Source organism: Pteropus alecto, unplaced genomic scaffold, assembly GCF_000325575.1.
Source record: "Pteropus alecto unplaced genomic scaffold, ASM32557v1 scaffold251, whole genome shotgun sequence".
NCBI classification, from domain to species: Eukaryota; Metazoa; Chordata; class Mammalia; order Chiroptera; family Pteropodidae; genus Pteropus; species Pteropus alecto.
Genome location: NW_006431048.1, coordinates 315,191 through 338,236, shown reverse-complemented (window position 1 = coordinate 338,236; position 23,046 = coordinate 315,191). Strand labels below are relative to the sequence as shown.

Genomic DNA, 23,046 nt, shown 5'->3' with positions numbered 1-23,046 from the left:
CACACGTGCTCCAGCCTCCAGCTTTCTGAACTTCTTAAACTCCTTTGAACTTTTACAGTTTACAGTCTCGCTCCCGAACTACAAATTCAGAACTAAGGTTGGGCAGCTGCTTCCCGCCAGACCTCTGATTTTTATTTTTTTGAGGGTAGGGAACGCCCGCCGCCCTGGGCGGGATGGGGGTAGGGGCACCCGGTCATCGCAGAGGGGAGAGTGCGTGCGGGGAACGCCTTGAGGCGTGTACCAAGTCCTGGGGGAGGTGGGGAGAGCGTGCACGAGGGACAGGGCTGAGGAAGGCTTGCGGCGCGAGAAGCGGGTGCGATCCGGTCACTGTCAGAAACCGGTGAAGGGGAGGAGGAGTGAGCGGGAGGGGGTGGGGGTGCGGACAGCAGGGTGGAGTACCTGGTGGCCGAGGGAGTGGGGCCAGTGGGACAAGGGCGAGGCCCGGCGCGAGGAGCTCGGGGTGTTGGGAGACGCCTAGATGCTTCCGGCGTGTAAGAGGCACAGGGGCCGCAAGTCTTAAGACAGGGGAGGAGCTTGGTCATCTCTGGAGTCGAGCCCAAATTAATCAGACCCGGAAGGAGTGCCCCGCGCTTTACATATCTGGCTTGAGTGAGTTCTTGGGGCCTTAAAAGCGGCTTCCGAGCATTGGGGGGCGCTTCTCTGCCCCAGCGGAGACTATGGGCTCAAGAGGCATTGAGAAACGCCTGGCTTCTGGGAATGTTGTGACTACGATCTCCGAAGTCGTTTGTCAGTGACTCGTATGTGGCCCCAGACTGATGCCTCCACCATTCTTTATGCCCAGCTACTCTGTTATAGTGAACTAGTATGTAGCCAGATACTCAGAAAAGGGTACTAAGTGAATGGCCTTGCCTTTGATGTCAAATTCATAAAATCCTATTTAAGTCCAAAGTCCTTGAGTTTCATCCCTATGTTTTCTTCTATGCATTTTATTGTTTCAGGTCTTATATTCAGGTCCTTAATCTATTTTGAGTTAATTTTGGTGTGTGGTAATAGACAACAGACTAGGTTCATTCTTTTTTGGTGGCTTTCCAGTTTTCCCAGCACCATTTATTGAAGAGGCTTTCCTTTCTCCGCTGTATGTTTTTGGCTTTTTTGTAAAAAATTATTTGCCGATATAAATATGAGCTTGCTTCTGGACTCTCAAGTCTGTTCCACTGTTCCATGTGTCTGTTTTGCTGCCAATACCATGCCACTTTGATTATTGTCGCTTTGAATTTAATTTGAAGTTGGGCAAAGTGATACCTGTAGCCTCGTTCTTTTTTCTCAGGCTGGCTTTAGCAATTCGGGGTCTTTTGTGCTTCCATACAAATCTGATGATTTTTTGTTCGATTTTTTTATTTTTTTAAATGCCGATAGGACTGACAGTAAATAAAAGCAAAGAAAAACTAAGTATTTTTGTCTGAATAAATTAATAGTCTTACTTTTAAAAAGAATTAAGATCAACATATATGTGTTAACCAAAGAAGAGGTTATAATAAAAAATAAAACAAAAAGCATTTATATCAGCAAAAGTAGATCTTTTAGTTACCTCCAATATCTGCCTATAACTCTCCAAACATTTTTTCAATATTTCTCCCATCCTTTGACTGGAAATCATTGAGAACTGAAACTGCCTTTTTTTCCCAGCCATGCAAGCTAAAGATGGACAACTTGATACAAAATTCAGAAAATTGCCACAAAATCTCATGTTTAAACAATCTCAGTGACTGGTGCTGTGTAAGCCACGCAGAAAGTTTACTTAGCACCTGATGACATTATAAGGGACATTTCAAACTACAAAAGGTGCTTACACCCTTACTGACAGCCTTACAAACTCAGACCCGGTTTATAATTTGCTCTGATAATTAACCTTTGCTTTTCTTTTGTTTTCATAGACACATCTCTTATAAATACCTGATATTATGAAATTTAATCTATACAGTCAGCCCATTCTGCTCAAGCTGTAAAACTCCAAGAGACCACCTTAAAGTCCTCTACATGTTGTCCTAGACAATAGGATTCCTTTAAATTACTTTCTGGCAAAACAAGAAGTCTATTCAGTAGCTAATACAATATGCTACACCTACATTAATACCTCTGGGGAAATTGAGACTCAGAAATCAAATCATGCAGAAGGCTGCTTAGCTACAAGTTGTGAGAAAGATCCATTAGACAATCTTTTCCAGGAAATGTGAGGCCTCTTTTGTGGGTTATTACAGGGATACAGTATATTGATAATCCTTGTCAAATTGTGTTATCTGTTGGAGGCTATATGTTTTTGACTAAATATCTCACCTTCAGAATTGAAGGCAGGGCTCCTAGAGAAAAAACAAACATTATAGTAATACAGAGTATTCATCAGAAATCAGGAACTAAAGAATATTTTCAATTGAATGTAGGACAGTTTCATTCCTCTAACTCCCAAACTCCAACTCCTTTCATCAGGAAGCAGCCAGAGAAGTCATTGCCCCTGTTCCCTCAAGACTGAGGAGTGATCAGAAGGAAGGGAGGAATTGTAACTGCACCTGGATTCCACTTACAGCTTTTTCTTTGGCTCAACCTGGTTTTGGTTGTTTAGGCCCTTATCCTTCCACCTTTGTATGCCCACTCCCATTAAGCCTTAGGACGTAAGATTCTGGCCAGTGTCAAATCCTTTAAGATTGAAGCCTCAGGTCTATCAATCATGAGGACAATAAATTTCACTTAAACTAAGGATAACATCTTGGCTTTAGGTGAGTTTCGGCTCCAGACCCATCCAGGTGGAACAGCCTCACCAACCACAGGACCAGATGGGATGATGCCATGGCTGATTCCAGAACCAGAGGGACACGATGATCAATTACCTCCACCCTGTCCAATCAATAGCACCCATGACCCCAACTCCCTTAGTTTCCATGACTAAGGATTTTTCCACTAGATAATCTATCCCTTTGAGACACTCAGAGAGCCAGGCCTTTGAGTGATAGCTCACCTGTGTCTTCAGGATTTGCAACTCTCTAAAATAAATTCTTACTTTCTTTGCTACAAAACCTGTATGTATCTCATTGATTTAGATGCACGCAGGCAGATGGACCTCTTTGGTCTGGTAACAGGTTTAGCAACTTAGCAGCTCTGAGAACTGGGGCACAAGATGCTTATAGACCCCACTTCCTTAACAGCCTCTTGACTATTTTAAGTGACTCAGCAGTGTTTACTTCATTTTTTTTCCCATTAACGTAAGTATTCTTTATACTTCAACATTTGAACGGCTATGCCTGTCTTTCTAGTTGTAACCCAGACTTTGCCTGAGGGCTTTTTTTTTTTTTTTTAAGATACAATTTACATGCGATGAAATACACTCATTTGGTATTTTGTTCAGTGAGATCTGATAATGGTTCTTGAAACTCTCCACCTGGGCGACAAAAGGGGAAAGCAGTTATCCAATCAGCTTCCAGCTCCATATGGCCAAAAGTAGCCCCGGGGCCATTAACTCCCCCCATATTTCCAGACTGCACAGGCTTGAGTGAAAAACTTCCAAAGGTAGCCCAAGCCAAGGCAACAGTGAAGCCCCTGTGGCCAACAGCTAACTGAAATCTGCAAGCCTCAGCAAGGTGCTGTCAGGTTCTACCTGTGCAAAACAGGTCAGCTGGACCAGCATGGGTCAGCTGTTTACCCACCAAGTGCCCTCAGCCATGGTTATGGTGACTTGGATACAATGTCCGACATGGCTACCAGGAGCCCACTCTGTTAAGATGGTGGTTTGGAGGGGTGGGAGTGCAGTTAAGAGTGGTCTTGTGAGTAGAGCACTCTCTAAAAGGTTGTCCACTATATGAAGTGGGCAGCCCACTCTTGCAGTGGTGTAACTGTGATAAAGGAGGGAGAAATAACTGAGCGCTAAAATGAAACTTAAGACCAGCACAGCCTGCCCATAAAGCTCATAGTACAGTATCTACTGCCAAATAAAGTCAATGAAGCCCACCCCTCCCACTTTCGTCCATCTTCCCCAGGCTGCCTAGTGCTGTCTTCTCTCCCCTGTAAAATGTTTGGTTTATGGTTTGCCCCAGCCACACCCTCTAAAGAGATAGCTTATGCTGAAGGAACTTCCTCAAATCATAGCACTCTACCCAAACGATCTATTCACTTAATTAGTCTGGGTTAAACACTGTCACTAAAAGTTAAGGGGAAGTTGAAGGGGAATGCCACCTCTTTGAGTTGGAAGAAGGCAGAAAAGAAGATATAAAAAGTGAAGTCTCATACTCGGATTTTTAACACAAAGGAAAGGAATTGTCCTTCAGCAGGTAAGTACACTTATTATTATCTTAATATGGGAAAGCTTGGTAGAACTAGTTTGGGACTCCTGTTGACTTGAGTGCTTTTATTTTATTTTATTTTATTTTTAAATTTAATAGGGTTTTAATAAGCAGCATATTTTTTACAAGTTCTATAGTTTCCAGGGACTATTTATTATTATTATTATTTTATTTTTCAAATACAATTGGCATATAATATTATATTAGTTTCGGGTGTACACCACAGTGATTAGACATTTATATATCTTATGAAGTGATCGCCCCAATAAATCTAGTACTCATCTGACACCATACATAGTTATGGTGTCATATATTCCTTATCATATATTCTACATCCCCATGACTATTTTATAACTACCAATTTGCACTTCTAAATCTCTTCCCCTTTTTCACTGCCCCCCAACCTACCTCCTATCTGGCAACCCTCAAAATGTTCTCTATGTCTATGAGTTTATTTTTGTTTTGTTTTGTTTTTTATTTTGTTCTTTAGATTCCACATATAAGTGAAATCATATGAAATTTGTCTTTCTTTCTCTGACTTACTCCACTCAGCACAATACCCTGTAGGTCCATCTATGTTGTTTCAAATGGCAAGATTTCATTCTTTTTTCCTTTTTTTATGGCCGAGTAATATTCCATTCGACATAGGTACCACTTCTTCCTTATCCATTCATCTGTTGGTGGACACCCAGGTCATCTCCATATCTTGGCTATTGTAAATAATGCTGCAGTGAACAGACGGATGCAAAGGTCCCTTCAAAGTAGTATTTGGGGTTCTTTCAGAAAAATACCCAGAAGTGAGATTACTGGGTCCTTCTCTGTCTCTTATTATAGCCTTTGTTTTGAAGTTTATTTTGTCTAGTATTAGGATTGCTACCCCAGCTTTTTCTGTTTGTTTGTGTCCATTTTCATGAAATATCTTTTTCATCCCTTTACTTTTCAGTCTGTGTGTCTCTTTCAATCTGAAGTGAGTCTCTTGTAGGCAGCATATGTAAGGGTCTTGTTTACTTATCCATTCAGCCACTTTATCTTTTGATTGGAGCATTTAATCCTTTTTCATCTGAAGCAATTGTTGATAGATATGTAGTGTTGTAATTTTATTATTCATATTTTTAATATATCTTTTTTCTTCTTAAAGAAGCCACTCTAACATTTCTCATAATACGGGTTTTGTGGAGAAGAACTCCTTTTGCTTTTTCTTGCCTGGGAAGTTCTTTATCTGTCTTTTGATTCTAAATGATAACTTTGCTGGGGAGCGTAATCTTGCTTATAGATCCTTGCTTTTCATCACTTTGAATATTTCATGCCAGTCCCTTCTGGCTTGTAAAGTTTCTGCAGAGAAATCAGCTAACAGATTCATAGGAGCTCCCTTGTAGGTAACTAATTGCTTTTCTCTTGCTGCTTTTAAAATTCCCTCTGTCTTTAACTTTTGGCATTTTAATTATGATATTTCTTGGTCTAGGCCTCTTTGGGTTCATTTTGTTTGGGACTCTCTTTGCTTGCTGGCATTGTATGACTAGTTCCTTGCTAAGTTAAGAAAGTTTTCAATCATTATTTCTTCAAATGGATTTTCAATTCTTTGTTCTCTCTCTTCTCCTTCTGGTATTTCTATGATGTGAATCTTGGTACACCTGATATTATCCCAGAAGCCCCTAAAATAATCCCCATTTTGGGGGATTCTTTGTTCTTGTTGTTCTGATTGGGTGTTTTCTGCTACCTTATCTTCTAAATCCCTTATTGGACCCTCTGCTTCATCTAATCTACTGTTAATTCCCACTAATGTATTCATTATTTCAGTTATTGTAGTCTTCATTTCTGACTGGTTCTTTTCAATGTTTTCTGTCTCCATTTTTATGTTTTCTGTCTCTTTATTAAAGTTATCACTGAGTTCATCTACTCTTCTTCTCAGTTCATTGTCTTCTGCTCTAACCTCGTGTGTGCTGGAAGGTACCCAGGTCTCACTTGGTGTGAATCTTCCATCATAAGCAGCATGAGCATCCTTATAATCAGTGGTTTGAACTCTGCATCTATTAGATTGCTTGTCTCCATTTTGTTAAGTTCTTTTTCTGCAGCTTTGTTCTGTTCTTTCATTTAGAACGTGTTTCTTTGCCTCCCCATTTCGGCTGCCATCCTGTATTTTTTTCTATGTATTAGGTAGGGCTGCTATGTCTCCCAGTATAGTAGAGTGGCCTTATGTAGTAGGTGTGCTGTGGTACTCAGTCTCGCTGGTCACCTGAGCTGAGTGTTCCAGGTATGCCTGCTGTACGGGTTGTGTGTGTGTCCTCTCGTTGTAGTTAAGCCTTGGTTGCTGTTTGCACATCAATGGGAAGCATTGACCCATGGGTTGATTGGTTGTGAAGACTGGCCAGGGAGGGGCTGACTCTATGGAGCAGAATTCACTTTAGTGGGACTCTGGTGCTTTATGGTATGTTGTCATCAGATGGAGCCCCAGGTGGTGCTCCAGCTCCAGTTGATACCAGCCATTGGGCATGTGGGCCCCAGGGGGCCTCCTGGGAGGGCCCCTACTGCAGTCCAAGTTCAGCCACAGCCTGTGCCTTCCCAGGACCACCAAGCAATTTGCAGATGGCCGCCACCCGCACTGAACTTAAAGTTTCCTAGAGAAGCCAAACCATGAACTGAGGCTGGCTGCCACTAGTGCTGGTCTTGGGGCTGCTCAGCAAGAGATAAAGAGCATGTTGAGGCCAGATGCTGCTTATTTGAGTTTCATGAACTTTTGAAAGATTTTAGGGAAATTCCATAGCATGAGCTAAAGACAGGTCGTTTGTATGGAAACCCCTCCGGAAGAGGCTTGGGTGAGACTGCAAATTGGGTGGGGTGGATCTCAGGGAATCACCGGCATGGAGAGATCTCTTGTTAGCCAGGTTGATGGAGACTCAGATACGGCACCCTCCTCACCACCACCCCCCCGTCGCCCCACTCCCACCCCCCCTCCTCCGTGTCTGCGTGCCGGTGGGGTAGGGTGGGGTGGAGACTCAGCAAAGGAACAATGCCCTCTGCCAGCACTTCTGTCTGGGAGAAAGCTGCCCCTTCAGCCCTCGCCTCGAAGACAGACAACGCAGTCCTCCCTGGTACCTTTTGAGCTGCTGTCCAAGTGCTGGAGCTCAGAGCAAGTAAATCCCTCAGCAAGTAAGTCGGTGTACAGGGCCTTTAAGAGGAATTCCAGCCACACTCCGTCTCGTCTCACTCGGCCACAATCTCTGCTGGTTTTCACAGCCAGAAGTTGTAGGAACTTCTCTTCCCAGCACTAGAACCCCTGGCTGGGGAGTCTGGTGTGGGGCTGGGACCCCTCACTCCTCAGTCAGGACCTCCATAGGTATCCCTCCTGATCTTTAACAGCCACACGCTGGTGTGGGATGAGCCAGTTCCATCTCCACCCCCCCCCCACCAGTCTAGAGGTGGCTTCTTCTGTATATCTTTAGTTGTAGGACTTATGTTCAGCTAGACTTCAGGTGATTCTCAATGATGATTGTTCTTTAGTTGTAATTCTGATGTGGTCATAAGAGGAGGCAAACACAGCATTTACCTACTATGCCATCTTGACCCATGACTTGACTGCTTTTTAAACAAACGTACCATGAGGCCTACCTCCAAGCCCTATACTTGCCCTCCAAGGAGACTTTTTAGGGCTCTTATTCCCACAGGAGACTGCGGCTGCTCAACACAATTGGAGAATCATCATCAGAATATGGTCTATTATTTTAAATTTCCTAGATGGTAGCAAATGTTAATTTACTAAGCTGAATTCGAGTTCTTCAAAACAGCAAAATTTGGATGAATAAGTGAATCCAAGCTAATCCTGGTATGATTGTAAAACTAGCTGTGAGGCAGTTCCTGAACAGGAGTCCCAAACGTATTCTGGATTGCATTGGGCCGTGGTAGCAACCTGAGAGGGTCACAATGGAGCATGGCATTCATTTTTGTTTCTAAATTTTGACATGTTTACTGAAAAAAAAAATCAGCTTCCTCACATTATAGTACATAATATAAATAATGCTTGCCATATATCTTTTCCCTTCTTTTACTGATAGACTTTTCCGTTGACTGAGCTGCTCTACTCTTTAAGATATATCCTTTGTGAAGAGGCATTTAAGAATTGAGACACTTGTTTTTCTTTGTTCATATGTTAAAAAATGAGTAACTGAAGTACTGCCTTGGACAAAATATGACTCATTTTAAGAAGTGGGCTGGCCTTCCTTCCTGGGTGACTGTTATGTTTTTCTTTTTCAGGTTGTGACAATAAATCCACAATCTTTTACAATCAGCAGTTTGGAGACCTAGGCACATCAGCAGCCTCTCCTCAGTGTGTTTTGCAAACATCACGGGAGAACCCTTTGTGTGGGGCAACTGAATTGTCTTCTGCTCTAACCTCGTGTGTGCTGGAAGGTACCCGGGTCTCACGTGGTGTGAATCTTCCATCATAAGCAGCAGGAGCCATGGATCATACAATAAAGTGGAGAACACCATCATCCAAATTCTCATACTTCAAGCTCTTTCAGCTATTGGTGCTGGCTGGTCTTTTTGACTTCTGTTTCTGTTCAGGTAAGCAAATTACAGAAACTTGACTGAATCCATCGTTTCAGGATTTAGAAAAAGGAGACGATGTTCTTGGTGCTGCCTTCCTCTGTCATCCTGCCAGCTGAAAGGGACCTTCAGAATATTTCCATCCATTTTAGGGATGAGAAAGCAGGTCCAAGAGATTAAAGAACCTTCCTATGATTTACACAGCAAGTCAGCAGCCAAGTTAGCTCAAGAACCCAGTCCTTAAAGGGAGGGCTAGACAGTGTTACTTTAGCAAAATCATAAAGCTATTCAGAAGTACAGCTTGGAGTTTTGGTCTCTTCCATGAACACTAGATGCTCGTTTACATTTTGTGATATGCTAAGGGCATTGGCCTAGGTCTCCGATTCCCAAACCAGATTTCTATGAGACAACACAGCTAAAGTACTCTGCTTCTAAAATTGAGTATTGGTGATCTTTCCAATTAGAATGGTGAAAAGAAAGTAATTGAGGCAAATACTCTTCTAATGTTAAATTTTTCTCTTAATATTTATCTTTATGCTTTAGATGCTTATACCCTTTGTCAATCCTGGCATCTGACATTAAGTGGTATCAGATTTAGCACAAAATTATATTCTTAGTTATTTTTAACTTACTACGTATGTATGTCATGTGTGATCTGCAAACAATATTTTAACTTCTGGAGGCTTTTGTTTCTGCTCAAGTGCTGGACTTTGGGGACTATTGAGAAGGGTGGGGCTCATCCTGCCAATAGGATGGTTCTGACTTTATTTTTAACATAAAAACAAAAGAATTGCTTTCTGCTGAGCAGTATAGTATCTGGTTTCCCCAAAATAAAGAGAAGGCATTGGCTCCAGCACAGTTTGCCAGTCGACAAAGAGCTGAATATCAAAGCCCCTTGTCTTAACAGCTACTTAGTTAAAACATGTCTGCACTGCAGGCATTGCCCAGAATGTCTAAGATGTGAGGGAAGTAGGTAGAGGGAAGGGAAGAGGAGTTGGGGCACACAGACTATTTGACTGTTTTTGACAGTTTTTGATATTTTTGACAGTTTTTGACAGTTTTTGATATTTTTGACAGTTACATTACATATTCAAAAGATACAATTTTCTTCTGGGAAGTTGGGGGAGCAATCCCAAACTTCTGCTAGAGTCTAAATGAGTTTTAAAATATTTAAAAGGAAATTATTACAGGCTTTCTGAGAGAGTGAGTGAGAGTGAGTGAGAGAGAGAGAGATTCCTGCCCTCAAAGAGATTTGAGTGTATTAATTGGAGAAGGCAAAATTAACTTACAAGCAATTGAAGAGCAGTGAAGTACCTCGTTCTGACTGTAAGAGCCCAAGACCTGTGAATAGTGGACCAAGGTGGGCTGGAGCAGCTAGGCAGGCTTTATGGTGGTGGATGGGTGATAGCAAGAAAACTCTGGGTGGGGCAACAGTATGGACAAAGGCACAAAGGTAAGGATGAATCTGGCACACATGTTCATTCTTTCGTTTAATCATTTATTAATTCAACAAACATCGAGCATCTTTTACATACAAGACAATTTGCTTGGAGCCACGTCGTTAGCAAAATTGACATAGCTTTTGCTTTCATGGGATTTATGGTCATTAGGAAGAAGATGAAAATCAAGTAATCACTCAATTGAATGGATGACCAACAAACACTGTCATTCCCTGCCAGAGGGGAGAGGGTGAGAGTGAACTGGGAGAAGGTGGAAGAAGCAGAATGTGAGAGAAACCAAGGAGCAAGGAACTGAAGAAGGGAGAAGAGGCAGGGACCACCACAGTCAGGAATCTGAATATTATTTGGAGGACACTGAGAAGCCATGGAAAGGTTTAAGCAGGGAAGTGACATGGTCTATACTGCTTACATTTTAATTTTACATACTAGGGCCTTGTTAAAATGCACTTTCTAGCACAGGGGCCTAAATATGGAAGCTGGTCCCAGCGGGAATTTCCAAATTACGCAGAAGATTTTTGATTCCTCTTTTCAGTCTGGTTCTTTCTCAACATGAGAGTCTTGCAAGGGGGCCTCACATAGTGTCAGTGACCTTTACACACACCTACACTTTTCCTCTGATGGCTGGATAAAAATTCCTTAAGAACCATCATTGAAATTAGCTCACTTTTGGCGACATCAGCATGATGGCGAAGTGAGAAGACTCCTTTGTTTCTCTTCTTAAATTTACGACAAGTCAGACAACTATAATTCAACAAAGGATCCCCTGCTCAACACAAACCCACCAGAGAGATCCACACATTGGAATGAGTAGGAGAGGCAGGTTGGGGGAAGGACAGGGACAGTGGTGGAAGACACAGTTCAGCACACACCCGGGTTCAGTGAGCATGATAGTGGTGAAGTCAGGCTGCAGCCCTCACTCTACAGCCTGGAGCATAAGGTGGGCAGAGGCAGGTTCTTTTCTGAGACAACAGCTCCCTGCGCCACCCCCCCGCCCCCACCATCCCTATCGCAGCAGAGCCCAGTAGAGGTGGCTGGGGTGCTTAAACAGCACAGCGGTGCCAGCAGCCACTACTGACAAGAAGGCAGAGCTGCAATCCCGAAGTCGCCTTCCTTGCCCCACCCATCCCAGCAGAGCCTGGGAGAGGCAGTGGAGATGCCTCCATTAACACAGCAGGGCCAGCGGTTATTAGTAACCAGGAGGCAGTAACTGGGAGTTCGCAAAACTGGTTCTCAGCCACCAGCACATTCTCCCACCACGCCGAGGCCAGCCAGTCAAAGAGGGAAACACCCGTCACTCCAGTAGGTAAGAGGCATTTTCCTCAACCTAAGGGGTGTTGTGGGTAAGAGAAAACAAAACTTGTGTCATAGCACCATCTACTGGAAAACAAAAGAAAGTGCCCTACCTATCGACCTGCTGAATTGTTAGAAGCAGGACAGTACCTAAATAAGAGCATTCACACCCTCAAATGCACGGACAGAGAAACAATCCATCAAGTACTATGAACAATCAAGGTAACATGGGAGCACAGAAAGAAAATGAAAAGCCTCCATGGAAAATGAAAAGAATCCAAACTCAAAGTCGTGGAAGACTGTGATTTAAATGACAGAGAATTTAAGATCACAGTTATGAAGAAACTCAGCAAAATACGAGAAACTCAGAAAGGTGGTTCAGTGAGCTCAGGAATAAAATTAATGAACAAAGGGAGCACTTTACCAAAGTCTCCTAAAGTCCTTCTTTTTATGGACCGTCTCCTTCACTGTCTGTCGAGAGATGACTGGATAAAGTAAATACTGTACATACAATATATAACGTGTATAATATATAATGGAATATTATTCATTATCATTATTATCATGATCATTCCTTAAATAGAAAGAAAATCCTGACACATGCTAAAACATGAAGAAATTTAAGGATGTTAAACTGTGAAATAAACAAAAAGGCAAATACTGCATGATTCCACTTATATATAATATCTAAAGTAGTCGAACAGAAAGTTGAGTGGTGGTTACCAGGGGCTAGGGGGAGGGAGGAAGGGTAGTTGTTTAATATGTACAGAGTTCCAAATGTGCAGAACTCTTTTTCTGGAGTTCTGTTTCACGACAATATGAATATACTTAACACTACTGAACTATACACTTAAAAATAGTTAACATGGTCAATTTTATGGGTTTTCTTTTTTAACCACATTTTAAAAATGAAGGGAAAAAATGCTCCGGGGACCAAAAAAAATCAAAAAACGGAATTCTCTGATTATGCTTAGTCACTAGATATAACACTCTGAGTTCTGTTACTGCCAACTCCGAATTCTTGCTTGTGCAGGAATCTATATTTAATAAATATAAAATGTTGTTCTATTTGCCTCTCCTTAGGCATCACCCAGGTGACCAAGACAGTGAAAGACGTAGCAGTACTATCCTGTGGTTACAACATTTCCACTGATGAACTGACAAGAGTTCGCATCTACTGGCAAAAATATCATAGTATGGTGCTGGCTGTTATAAATGGAAAAGTGCAAGTGTGGCCCGAGTATGAGAACCGTACCTTCACCGACATCTCCAATAACCTCTCCATTGTGATCCTGGCTCTGCGCCTGTCGGACAGTGGCAGGTACACCTGTGTCATTCAGAAGACTGAAAAAGGGTCTTACAAACGGGAACACCTGATTTCGGTGATGTTATTTGTCAGAGGTCAGTGGAATGTTCTGACTTACTATAAGGCTGCAGACTCTTGAGGCCCTTAAAGATATACTCATATTGATTTAGGTGGAAATTTTCCCAAAGAGTCATGGATCTCATTTTATTTATTAGGGTTAAGTGAATCTCTAGTTTTACAATTAACCCTATACTGATTTTTCATGACGTCATGGCAATATCTGTTAGTGTGCATGTTTTGCACTTGGACAATTCAAATTCATGACAATCATCCTGGGGCACTATAATGACCTGAAATGCCTTCTGATTCATTAGGGGACACCTCTGATTTGATGTAGCTGTACCAGCAACTGCCCTTGATCCAGTAATATATTCTTGTGGAAATATGTTGAAAGTATAAGAATAATGCAAGCATAAATATTTTTCAAATAGTATTTGAATATCAATTACTATGGCCATTGTACTATTATTATATTTATTATATATTCAAAGCTCTCATCTAACAGTCATTCCTGTAAAGTTAGGTGTTAGAGAACTGAATGCACAGTTTATGCCTACCACAAGAAAGAAAATTAATTCATGAATCAAAGCCCTATTTATACATCTACTGTGAAGGGCAAGCATTTCTTGGGCAGGAGGGAGCCTTGACACACTCACAGGTGATAGTCCTAGAGGATACTGATGAGCCCTTGTTGAGTAATTAGGGCCCTGGGCCATTCTCTCACACTTGAAATTCAAACACATTTTTCTCCCTGGGCACTTGAGCCTTTAATGGAAACCAAACTTCTTAATAAAAGATAATATTGTAATAACTGTGCATGGTACCAGAGGGATATTAGACTTATCAGGGGATCATGTCATACGGAGCAAGAAATTAAACAATCTCTCGGTTGGCTAGGGTGACCAACTGTCCGATTTTCTCCATGACTGATGGGTTTCCTTAGACACAATGTTTCCAGGGCTAAAACCCGGACCATCTCAGGCTGCAGGGAGCTTGTTGGTTTCTCTACATTTGCCTGAGGTGGCATAAGGATATAATATCAGCATAGCAGTATATGAAAGCCTCCATTAACCAGTACATTTGAGAAACTAGTTATCCTAGTTAACAGATTAACTAGGATAACAGATTTTTTCCTTTTTAAAACATGTGCACCTCTTCCTTTCCTAATATTTTCCCCCGTCCACTAAGAGTGGTGAAATCTTGGGTTAATTGGTTAAAATGAGATACAAAGGAGTAATTTTTTGATGGTTCACAATCTTGCAAGGCCTTAGGAGCTGTTACTCTAAAAAGATCACCTTATAGAAAGGATAGGAGACAGAGCAGAGGCTGTTCTAAACCAAGCCAGACCTTGAAAAGATGGTTTTTAATGCAATCCCTGGTATTAGTAACGTTCTTGTGGTTTACCTAGTTCTCAGAAAAGCAGAATATGGAAATAGACAAGAATTATAATTTAGGATATGAGGTCCTTGGATTTGTTATTCCAGGTTATAACACATGACATACTGATATTACAAGAAACAAAGGGAATATTCTTGATGTCAGCTACCAGTGTAATGATTTGATCTTATAGGATAAATTACAGGAGTAGGAAATAACGTCAACTAAAAATGGCTCAGGAAAATGTCAGACTTAATTTAGGAGCAGGGTTAATTCCAAAAAGAGAGATGACTTCATCTCCAACCAAATCCAAGTTTTTCCTTTTCTTGATAATTATAATTACTTGTCATAACTTCCCCCTTTTTCCTATTATTCACAGTGCTACCAGGCAGTCCTGGAACTTTCACCTGGCAATGTGATTTAAATAAGGGAACTCATCTTAGGACAAATTTAAGACCCATATAAATCAGTCTATTATCTAACTTCCTTTGTGTCAGGCTCTGTGCTAAGTGATTTATATTAATGATGTCGTTTAATTCTTACAATCCTGGAGGTAGGTATTATTATCCTCATCTTACATTTGAGCCAACTAAGACTGAAAGTGGTTAAGTAAATGGCCTGGGATTAAAAAGCAAAACTGGTTTTAAAATGTGCTCTTGATGTCCACTTTGCTATGCTAAATCTCTCTTCGGGACTCAGAATTTCGAAAAGAAAACTAACTATATGGAATGTAGTATCAGGGGATTGACTCCCACATTCATCCTGAGAAGTATAAATTCTTTAAGTCAAGATTAAGTGAGGAGGAGAAGAGGGGAGCTTTCTCCTGTGTTCTGTGCAGTCATTTCACTATGTTTTGCTTTGCATATACTTCAGTATCTTATTGGGGCTCAAATATACAAATGAAAGAGTGCCTGAAGTATCTTGGAGGAATGCTAGGAGGAACGCTCTGTCCTGTTAAGGCATGTCAGAACAGCGAGGAGATAAGTAAAGGATAGTGATCGAGGTTACAGGCTCAAAATTGCACAATTTGGACAGAGGTTTACCTAATTCGAAGACAACTTTTGAAAAAGCAAAAAAATGCTATGCAAAATTTGGGGTAGTGGTTACCTTAGGTGTGGGAAGTAGGAGATAAGATAGTTGAGACCACACAAGTAGATTTACATAAGTTACTGTCAAAGTTCTGGTTCTCAGGTTGGATGGTGAGTTCATAGGTGTCTATTGTAATATTAATGAATAAGTAGATAAGTAAGAGAAAGCCACTTTGTGTACCTTAAATATCAGGAAGGATGGAAAGAAAGCAAAGTAAAAGGAAGGAAGGCAAGTAAGGGAAGATTCTGGTATCTGAAAAACTTGAATTCAAATCCCAATGCTGCCACTTATTGCTTATGATCAGATCCTAACTCAATTATTTATAAAATGGAAATTGCATTAGATTAAGTCATATAAAATTACTGTTTGATCAATTTTGATATACCACCTACCTCCTAAGGTTGTTTTAAAGACAAAAGGAGGCAATGTACAGACTTAACATTAACAGCTCAATAAACGTTTATTATTTTCCTCTTTACTTCTTTCAAATGCAAGTACTATTGTCAATATTTATTCACATGAACCTATTTCTTTTCTTTAATAACTGCCCTCCTACCTCTATCAAAGGTGATGAAGAATTGTTATAACCAATTCAAACTGAAGTTAGTCTTTGGATATACATAGCTACTCACGACTTATGGGAAGTTGCAAAGTAGATCTCATTTTTGTATTCTTATTAAAGCTAGATACTTTATTAAAAATATGACCCCTTCCACACACACATATATAATGATATGTACTTATATTCTTGTTCTTTCTTCAGCTGACTTCCCTGTCCCTAATATAACTGACCTTGGAAATCCATTTACTAACATCAAAAGGATAATTTGCTCAACCTCCGGAGGTTTTCCAAAGCCTCAGCTCTCCTGGTTGGAAAATGGAAGAGAGTTAGATGCCATCAACACAACAGTTTCCCAAGATCCTGAGACTGAGCTCTATACTATTAGCAGTAAACTGGATTTCAATGTGACAAACAACCACAGCTTCATATGTCTTGTCAAGTATGGAAACTTAACAGTGTCTCAGACCTTCAACTGGCAAAAAAGTAAGTGATGTTATCCTGCAGAGTTTCTACTGTGGAGAATCTAAAAAGAAAATAACTCAGCCAGGTACATTTTAGAATTGTGCGTGTAGACTATGACTGTATTTTTTGCAGTATTTTTAGACATACAAATAAAATGATAAAATGTTATTGTGACTTAAGATCCCTGTATGAGGTATGACTGTAATGTTACTAGACTAATTTTATTTTCATTAATAAACATTCTAAAATTTAGAGTCCATATAAGTGCTATCCATCGAATAGTCATCTTAGAAAGTTATTATAACAATATTATTGTTATTTAAAAGACTAATATTTGTCCTTCTTTGAAATTGCCTTAAGGGCTTTGGCAGTGTCTTTTGGGCATTCCTTTCCATGGTCCCATGGCATCAAATCATTGTCTTCTGTGGATGACAGTGCCTTTAAAGAACTACTGGTTCATTCAAAACCAAGTCTGGTGGAGAAGGTGAATCACAAGCTATTTATGGACAATTCCTGAAAAAAAGAGGTCATTTTTGAGCAAAGACCATGAACAGATACTTTACCCTACAGGCAGTAAACTTATAGAATTATCTGTTGGCCAGGAAGTGAAGTCATCTTGAAATATAAAATGGAAAATGTTGGGTTTTTATAAATTTATGCTTGTCAAACCCATAATGGGTTGTTACAGGAGTACTCAGATACTTGAAATACGTGCCTAACTTGTATGGCTGATTATATGGAGAACCACCAGGCCTCTTCCCACCCCCAAGCCCAACTCTTAACAATACATTTTGTGATTACATAGTAAGCAACAATACACAAGTTTAACATACAGTGGTACATAAGTGTAGAGTATAATGTATAGTATGTCTTATGTCTTCTTCTTGTCTTTACTTGTAGTAGAAGAGATATTTTAGATAGTCCAGTCATTCATCCTAGTGAATGAATTTACTCTAGATCTTTCTGTCTTAAGGTGGATTCTTTATGTATTCTCAAAAATTTATAAAAATGAGTGTTGAATCATATAGTAAAAATAGTTTATTAATTCAACATTATTTTTCATTTAGTTATCGCATAGCAAGCATCTTGGTAGGTGCTTTAGTGTATAAATCGACTCTCACTAATTGGACTGAAGGCATCATTTAGAGTCAAAGCAAATGATGCTTAAGCAAACATAAATTAGGTGCATAGTTCATAAAAATGTTACAAGTCCATGTGAGTAAAGCTTTACTATATAAATACCCACTCTAAAAATACCCTCTCAACTTTATTAATTAAATAGATTTGTCTATGATTCTTAGTCTGGGCCCACTAAATCTGTTAACCCTTGATGTACGGGAAGGCATATGTATGTGTGGAAGGCTATAAATCAGGGAGTCCCACTCACGGTATCTAATGAACTATAAGTGCAGATGCCTTTGCCTAACTATGCCAATGGATTCTGGATCTGCCCTGCAGTGCATTCCCAGGTTCCTAATAGGCATTATAACAGAGCCAGTTTGCTGTTATTGGTTCTTTCTTTCCATTAAACACACATCCTCTCTCTAGTGAGGCTTGAGGATGGATGGGAGTGGCCTTGCAGAGGAAGCCAGGAGTGAGTCAGAACCTGTGAAACTTCTAGACTCCCAGAAAAACAGCAAGAGCTTCTTCGTTATTTGGGGGATCATTCTGGTCTGTAGAGGCCAACACTGGTAATTACATGGCATCTCCATGTGATCTGGTGTTTTAGAGAAAAAAAAAAAAAACCTCTCCCTAGTCTCTAAGTGGGAGGTGTGCTGTGATCAAATGTACATTTTAGAATGGATACTGTAACAAAATGTGTAGGAATTATTAGAGCCTAGGAAACCAATATGAAAGCTACTGGGTGGGAGATGAGAAAAATCTGAACTAAGACAGTTGCTGCAAGAGATTTGGGGAAAAGGAATCAATTGCAGTAATGTTCTCAATATAGAATAGAAAGTCCATGGGAGCCTACTGGGCGTGAACACAAGCCTTCACTCTTATTTGGATAACTAAGGGTATTATTCAGAAATGTGAGAATATAAGTGGTAGATATGCTTTGGAAAGAATATAGTAAGTTCAATTACAATCAAGCGGAGATGCTGGAATCCAACCTCTAGTTGGTAGCTGAAAATACAAATCTGGAGCTCAGAAATGAGATCAGAAATATTATATACAGATTTAGAAAACAGATGATGTTTCAAACCTTGGGTGTGGATAAGATCACTTAGGAGAATGGGGCTAGTGAGAAAGGAATGGGACCACAAATGGAACCATGAGGAACAACAGTATTTAAAGGACACGATGTGGAAGAATAGCCTACAGGGAAAACCGAGTCACGACAAACAGAAACAGAAAAATGTGGTGTCATAGAAGTCCAAGGTAGAGAAGGTTTCAACTTTCAAGTTATCCACAAAGTTTGGTAATCAGAAAAATGAGAAACAATGAGTTAGTAAATGTCCAGTATTTATGGTCAGCTATTCCAGAGAAATCAGAAGAAGATGAGCTACTAATATTCCTTTTAATTTGTGTTCCTTCCCTTTCTCCAGATGTTATTTCTAACCATTCTGCAAAGGAGTATGGCTGCTGCTCTTGAGCAGGAAACACTAAGAGCAGTACCACACATACCTTTCTGCTTCTCACCTACAATCTTCCCCATGTCCCCGTGTTCTCTCTGTTCCCTGTGTTTTATAGCTGAGAGCCAGTTTGCAGAGCTTTCCTTCAGGATGATCCCATCGAACACCAAGCCATATCCACTCTCAGTTCTTTGCTGGGCAAAGAAGTGGAAAATACTCTTTACCATTCTGTCAATATAAGAGGCATACAATGGGTATCAGGCAGTTGGAAACACATTAGAGCTGACATTATTTTTTTCCCTCCACAGCTGAGCCACCCTCTCCATCTTTTAATTTAATCTGGATATTTGTCACTTTACTATTAATATGTGCGATCTTCGGAACGGTACTATTCAAAAGTAAGCTATTCAAAAGTAAGTGTTCTCGTACTATCATCCTGGAAGCCCAAACTCTATTAATATGGTTTAGTATCTCTCTGAGATTTTAGGCTATTCTCATTTTTGGAAGTTTATGGAAACTTTAGTGTCTCCTTTACTTGGCTCAGCAAGTTCTGTTCATTCACTGGATAGACATTTCTTGGACATATATTATGTGCAAGCATTCTAGCAGGCACTTGAGTTACAAAAATAAGAAATCATTACCCTCCAGACATGAAGGGGTACCAATCTTTCCTGGAGTAGAAATCATGTGCACTGAGCAAAAAAAAAAAATTGGAAAACCAACATCTGCTGATTTCCCCAACCTTCAGCACAAAAATGTCAAGGCTCATGGAAGTCACTAGAGACTCTTTGCTATGAACAACTCACCCCAAGAGTAGGATAAAAAGGTCTGGTGGGCTCAGAGATGTTTGTGATACAGACTGCCCAGCCTTATCCCTCCTGTTCAGCTTTCTCATCCTTAGTACTATGAATATTTGGGGCTGAATATCAGTGTATTTTAGGATGATATTCTGGTCATCACAGGATGTTTAGCAGCATCCCTAGCTCTAATCACTTTATGGCAATAGCACCTGTTGCCCCAGTAGTGACAACCAAAAATATCTCCAGACATTGCAAATGTCCCCTATTGGGAAGGGGGTGGGGCTGGAAATCACTCCCAGTTTAAGAACTGCTGCTCTCATTCTATGCCAGTCTGAAGGCTTGCTGAAATATATGGACACGACTTAAGGGAAACTCACCTACCTACATTTTTATTGTTTGTGTTTGTCTTCAGGGATGTTTTGCAAGACGGAAGGACAGAATGAGAATGGGGAGAGCATGAAAATGGAAATGATCTCCCCCATCAACACAGGACATGCAAAAGCATAAGGCTGCACACAACATCTGGGGGTAGACTCCCTTACCTCTTCTCTTCCAATGTGGATGGACATAGGATATCATGTGCATCAGAAGGCACAGGGTTTCCTTCAGTCTAAACATCCTTAGTTCTTTCAGTTGTTCTTCAAATGGCAGTTTACAGAAGCTTCAGATGAAAACACTAGATGTCAGTCAGCAAATGAAGTCCAAGACTTGAGACTTGGTCTGACTTATTCTACATCATATACTAGGATAATCACTATCTGGGATCTGGAATGTTTTTCTGTTAAGGCAGCCTAACATAGGGCCATGTTAACTGTTAACATCAATTTTGTGTTATCCTAATATGCCCAGATATATTTATATAGGAAAAACATTGACACATTGGAATTCAAGAGACAGATATCAGGTCCAGAGTGGTTTATAGCCTCCATAAACGATTTGATTTTGACTTGCAAAGGCTAGTATTGGTTCACATACTATTGGTTCATATTGGACTGATAATCTCTTTAAATAGCTTTATGCTAGTTTAACTTCCTTTATAAAATATTTGTGAGAAAATTCTCATTTAAAATGTTTTTTATTGTATATGCAAGCATACCTCATTTTATTGTACTTTGCTTTATCGTGTTTCACAGATGTAATTTAAATTTTTTTATTTTTCAATTAAATATTTTAAAAAATAATATTGATATTCAATATTATTTTATATTAGTTTCAAGTATACAGCATAGTGGTTAGACATTTATATAATTTAGGAAGTGATCCTTCCGATTAGTCTAGTACCCACCTGGCACTATATGTAGTTATTATAATATTATTGGCTATATTCTCTATGCTGTATTTCTCATCTCTGTGACTATTTTATAACTACAAATCTGTATTTCTTAATCCCCTCACCTTTTCACTTAGCTTGCCAACCCCGCCCATCTGTTAATCACGTTTGTTCTCTGTATCTATGAGTCTGTTTTGTTTGTTCATTTATTTTGTTCTTTAGATTCCACATATATGTGAGATCTTATGATATTAATCTTTAACTGTCTGACTTATTTCATTTAGCATAATACCCTCTAGGTCCATCCATATGGTTGCAATGGTAAGATTTTAATTTTTATGGCTAATACTGCATTCATTGTATACATGTACCACTTCTTCTTTATCCAATCATCTATTGATGGGCACTTAGGTTGCTTCCATCTTTGCTATTGTAAATAGCACTTCAGTGAACATTGAGGTGCATGTATCTTTTCAAAATAGTATTTTGAATTTCTCTGGATAAATACCCAGATGTGGTATTGCTGGGTAATAATGTAGTTCTATTTTTAATTTTTTGAGGAACCTCCAAACTGTTTTCCATAGCAGCCGCACCAATTTGCAATCCCACCAACAGTATGAATATTCCGTTATCTCTACATCCTTGCCAACACTTATTTTTTGATTTAGTGATGATAGCCACTCTGACAGGAGGTGATATATCATTGTGGTTTTAATATGCATATGTTGTGAATGTTGTTACATTTGATTTTGCCCCAAGACCCCTTAAACGATGCTCATATTTTTGGATTCTTCTATTTGCTGTTCCAATTGGGTGTTTTCTGCTACATTGTCTTCCAAGTCACTGATTTGATCCTCTGCTCGAAACTATTGATTCCTCCAAACGTTTTTAGTTATTGTATTCTTCAATTTTTATGGTTTTTGTCATGGTTTCTATATCTTTTTTTATGCTTACAATCTCCTTGTTGAAGTTCTCACTGAGATCATCTGTTGTAAGCTCATTGAGCATTTTTATACCAGTGTTTTGAACTTTGCATCTGGTAGATTGCTTGCCTCTATTTCATTTAGTTCCATTTCTGAAGTTTTCTCCAGTTCTTTCATTTGAGACGTTACTTTATTTCCTTATTTTGGCTGCTTCTCTTTGTTTGTTTCTATGTATTAGGTAGATTTGCTATGTCTCCCAGTCTTGGCCAGGTGGCCTTATGTAGTAGGTGCCCTGTGTGGCCCAATGGCAGTCTCTTTGATTGCCTGGGCTGGGTAATACAGGAGTGTCCTTGTGTGGGTTGTTTGTGCTCTCCTGTTATAGTTGAGCCTTGATTGCTGTTGGCACATCAGTGGGTTGGATTGTCTCAGGCTGACTGGCTGTGAGGATTAGTCAAACCCACAGCCTATGAGCTGTGGGGACTCACCCCAGAGCAGGATTCACTCCCACGTGCTCACGTGCCTGTTGAGATCACGCTTTGGGTGTGCAGCTTGTGGGGTAATCAAGTAGTGCTCTGTTGTGGTCCAAAGCTGGCTTCTGGGTGTGTTGATTCTGGGGCCCGTTGAGAGGAGCTCCTATGCCAGCCAAGGTCAGCCACTACATGTGACCAGCCTGAGTCTACTTGGTAGGACCTATAAAGCTATCCATGGTTGGTCACTGCCTGAAGGCACATGGGAGAGGCCATGCTATGAACTGAAACTGGCTGCCACCAGTACTAGTTCTGGAGCAGCTCAGCAAAGGACACCCCAAGGCCTAAGGCTGCCTGCCTGCTGCCCATAAGTTCAGCCACTGAAAGAGCCTTGGGCAGTACGTGAGTTGAGTGAGGCAGGGTCCCAGGGAGTCACCAGGGTAAGGCAAGTGGAGTTCACCAGGCCAGTGCAGGTTCAGATTTGGCCGTGTTGGTGGAAGCTTCAACACAGGCAAGATGGTGCCTGCCTATAGGTTGTAGAGGAAGGGGAGCTCAACACAGGGATGGCAGCTG

At 40.4% G+C, this 23,046-nt stretch overlaps 2 protein-coding genes across 2 annotated transcripts in view; one reads left to right on the top strand and one right to left on the bottom strand.

Moving 5' to 3' along the window:
• The window catches only part of ADPRH (ADP-ribosylarginine hydrolase), a 6,014-nt gene extending 5,442 nt beyond the window's left edge, over positions 1–572 (bottom strand). Inside the window, exon 1 of the mRNA XM_006905536.3 lies at positions 400–572. The gene's annotated coding sequence lies outside the window, so the exon portion shown is untranslated. The remainder of the gene's footprint in view (positions 1–399) is intronic.
• A 3,065-nt stretch (positions 573–3,637) lies between these two features.
• On the top strand, positions 3,638–20,898 carry CD80 (CD80 molecule). The gene is made up of 6 exons (XM_025052142.1): positions 3,638–4,277; positions 8,538–8,849; positions 12,665–12,982; positions 16,177–16,458; positions 19,322–19,426; positions 20,226–20,898. The coding sequence occupies exons 2-6, from the start codon at positions 8,744–8,746 to the stop codon at positions 20,318–20,320; spliced, it is 906 nt and encodes a 301-aa protein (XP_024907910.1). The 5' UTR covers positions 3,638–4,277; positions 8,538–8,743; the 3' UTR covers positions 20,321–20,898.
• The last annotated feature ends 2,148 nt before the right edge of the window (positions 20,899–23,046 follow it).